The 3,943-nt window shown below is 36.5% G+C and overlaps 1 protein-coding gene across 1 annotated transcript in view; it reads right to left on the bottom strand.

The window, feature by feature from the left end:
- Positions 1 to 3,092: 3,092 nt before the first annotated feature.
- Positions 3,093 to 3,943, bottom strand: part of LOC144958549 (COMM domain-containing protein 4-like) — a 17,056-nt gene continuing 16,205 nt past the window's right edge. The window contains exon 9 of the mRNA XM_078890593.1: positions 3,093 to 3,429. Within this exon, the coding sequence (XP_078746719.1) occupies positions 3,392 to 3,429 (38 nt within the window). The 3' untranslated portion in view covers positions 3,093 to 3,391. The remainder of the gene's footprint in view (positions 3,430 to 3,943) is intronic.

The following is a 3,943-nucleotide window of genomic DNA, read 5'->3' as shown; positions in this document are numbered from 1 at the left end:
ATAGATAAAACGAAAATGACGTCACTCAGGCCTTTGTTATTGTTTTTTGCCATCCGCGTTTATGAATAATGCTCACTGAACTGTATTAACCAGACTATAAACGTTCATAGATACACACAGTTTTGTGTGTTGGTCCGTTATACTTCTGGATGGCAATGTTGTGAGCTTCTTAGCCAAGCGCATACTATCTATAGGCACCTCTAGCTTCAGGAAAGACACGTATTTGAAAATTTGGCCAGAAAACTCAACATCTTGGAAAAAAAATAATGCTCACACCCTGGACATGACCGAAGACCTTACGAGGTCCCAGGTTTGGGAGTCTTTACTAAGATGAGATCATTTAAATTGATCGAAATTTGGAGGACGAGTCTCTGGCCACAATTTTAAATACGTGTTACATCCATCGAAGTCCCAGGATTGAGTTTTAACCAGATGAGATTCGTTTAAATCCATCGATATTTGAAGGACGCGTTTTCTGGCCCAAATTATTAGAATAATTAGAATGTATTTTTTAAAGAGTGTGAGTGATGGTAGCGTTCTCGTCACGTGACATTGGGTGTGTCGACACACATATTATGATGGTGATGATGAAATAGAAATGGTGATGAAATAGAAGCAGCTTGATGATGCTGATGATGATGATGATGATGATGATGATGATGATGATGATGGTGATGATGCTGATGATGATTATGATGATGACGACGATGGTGACGATGATGGTCATGGTGATGATGATGATGATGTTGATGATGATGATGATGATGATGTTGATGATGATGATGATGATGATGACGATGATAATGCTGATGATGGTGATGAAATAGAAGCAGCTTGATGATGACGATTATGATAATGGTAATGATATCAAAGCAGTAGCTAATTGTATTGTCCTAGTATCAACGACAAGAGGTACACACTTGTAATAGAAACGCTTAGACTGAAGTGGCGAATATAATAAGTGCATGTCCGTATCCCATACTTTCTTGTCATCTAATGGGCAGTATGAGCTTGGCTAAGCTCACAACATTGCCATCCGGAAGTATAACGGATCAACTGTATCCCATGTTTTCTTGTCCATCTAATAGACAGTATAAGCTTGGCTAAGAAGATCACAACATTGCCATCCGGAATTATAAGGGACCAACACACACAACTTTGTGTAACCTTAAACGTTTATAGTCTCGTTAATACAGATTAGTGAGAATTACAAACATGGATGGCAAACAACAATAACAAAGGCCTGAATGACGTCATCTTCATTCTATCGAAACAGAACAGCAGCTGGGTTAAGGACGGGTTTTCAGAATAGGAATGTGGTATGACACTAGCTTTCGGATTGGAAGGTCCTGGGTTTGAGTCACACTTTGTGCATAGTTGAGTCCTTGGAAAAGGCTCTTTACTCGCATTGTCTCACCTTACTCAGGTGTAAAATCAGTCCAAGGGTGTCTGTCTCGAAAAAAAAATTGCAATTTTGCTTAACAGGAGTCCTGTCTCGTTCTACATGTTGCGGATTACTGTTGGCCAGGGCCCTTTTGTAAAGCGCTTTCAACATGTCTAGTGGATATTGCGCTATATAAAAGCAAATCTAAAAATGTGTCAGTGCATGACATAATCAGTCGGAAGGTGAACATTTTGGATTTGAATTTTTTTTTTGCATTTTCTTAAAGAATGTGCTCCCCAGAGCATTTTAATCTTTATTTGAAGTAAATCGGGTGATTTTTCATGACGTTATGGTCAGATGTATGGGAAAGGTATCCAGCAACTTTTCTCTAATTTCACACTTTTTACAACTTGACTAACTGTAAAAAAAATTTAGAAGTAAAATTAAGCTTTGATATTTCCCGAAGATGTACAAAAAAAAGGGGAGATTTAATCATTTATGACAAGAACTCATTTTGGATAAAAATTGACCTTCTAACTAAACTTGGCAATATCTCAGTTCAAACCTTTTCAACATTCCGACTGATTATGTCATTCACTACAACAAATGTCTGTATGAAACAGTGGCAGAAAAGGGAGAAAGAAATATACAACAAATAAAAAACAAAAACAAAAAACAAAAAACAAAACAAAACAAAACATCCCAACATATTATTCACTATCGATCTTGCTTGACGAATCGTTTTGTTTTTTTTCTTGTATTTTTCGTTCTTGCTTTGACTGGGCTGTTTCATAGAAACCTTTTCAGACGTTTTGTTACTCAGTTCTCATATTGAAATTGGTGAATACAATATTAAATGACATTGAGCATTGAAAGACAAAGCTTGAACTTTTATATAGGGCAATATCCATTAAACGTGCTTTACTATACATGTAGAATGAGACATGACGCCTGTTAGGCGGTTACTATTTTTTTTTCCGACAGAGACAACGCTGTTGACAGCCAGGTAATCAGTTCCCACCTGAGTACGGTGTGATCCGAAAGCGAGTGTCATACCACAAGACCACATAGCCGCATGTTCCAACTATTCCAGTTTTATTTTTTTCCCCTTTTTTTGTTACAAACTGTTGACTTCGCCAATTTATCATATTATTTTATTCAACATTCCCATAGTATCATAATTTGGACTTTAAAACGATTTAACTCACTCAACCCTAACACCGACTATATCCGTAGTTTACCCGGGTTACTTTTACCCCATGCCTATTTATTACATTTTCTGAGACTCATGGAATTGGACTTAGTTAAATAATATAATTTTTATAACAGAGCATTTTTATAGTGCAATATCCACTAAACGTGCTCAAAGCGCTTTACAAGGGGTCCCTGGTCAACAGAAACATTTAACATTTAAGACGGGACATGATGCCTGTTAGGCGATATTACAATTTTTTCAGACGGAGACAACGCTGTTGAGGGCCAGGTACTCATTTACACCTGAGTACGGTGAGAGAATGTGAGTAAAGAACCTTCTCCAAGGACTCAACTATGCACCGAGCGAAGCTCGAACCTAGGACCATTCCGATCCGAAAGCGAATGTCATACCACTAGACCACATAGCCTAGACCTGTGTACTAGTCTTCCATATGAAATAATCCTGACCTACAGACACACCTGATGACACAAAGAAAGAATACAATCCAATTTCCTTCTAATTATATTATAAACACCGCTTTATTTGTAATCTGTAGACTGGTAGAAGATGATGATGATGATGATGATGATGATGATGATGATGATGATAACAAGGATGATGATGATACTATAAATCCCGCTTTATTTGTAATCTGTAGACTGGTAGAAGATGATGATGATGATGAGGCTGATGATGATGATGGTGATGATGATAATGATGATGATCACAGCGATGATAACAATGGAGATGACGATGATGATGAAGGTAAAACAATCACAACATAATTGATAATAAATTTACTGCCATTTATATCACAAATTTTCCATCAAGGCACTTGCTTGCTTTAGTTCTGGGGGGAAAAAAGAAGACGCGAAATAAATCATAAAAATAATCATATTCAAGTAACTTTTATTTATAATTTAAAAAATGTGAACCGTATTTTGCAGACCTACGGCCATAAACAAAAAAAAAACAACATGAATACTGTAGCTCAAAAAATAAACAAAATACCAAACAGGGAATGTTTCCGGCTCAAAACCCTTCTTCTGCCAACAAGAAAAAAAAAAAAAAAAAGAAAAAAAGCAACCAATGAAAACATAATATATACATTACTAAAAATAAAGCTTTCATAATTCTCTAATGTTATAAGGGAGGTAACTGAGCAGTCATAGACTATTGCAACATTCATGAATGGGTTACTTGCCTTGAGCTTCAAAGTAAAATATTCTCGGGACTATGAGAAACACTGTCACAAAATTCAACACAACTCTCCAAAAATACAGGGGTGGTGTTTTTTTTCTTTTTTTTTTTTTCCCTGATCTTGACCTTGTGGTTTAGGCATTGTCCAGTGTGGCTAAAACCAG

Source organism: Berghia stephanieae, chromosome 13 (genome assembly GCF_034508935.2).
Source record: "Berghia stephanieae isolate SIO BIC M18660-M18661 chromosome 13, UCSD_Bste_1.3, whole genome shotgun sequence".
In the NCBI taxonomy this organism is placed as follows: Eukaryota; Metazoa; Mollusca; class Gastropoda; order Nudibranchia; family Aeolidiidae; genus Berghia; species Berghia stephanieae.
Note: the sequence above shows the minus strand (reverse complement) of the source record. Positions and strands in the feature narration are given on the sequence as shown.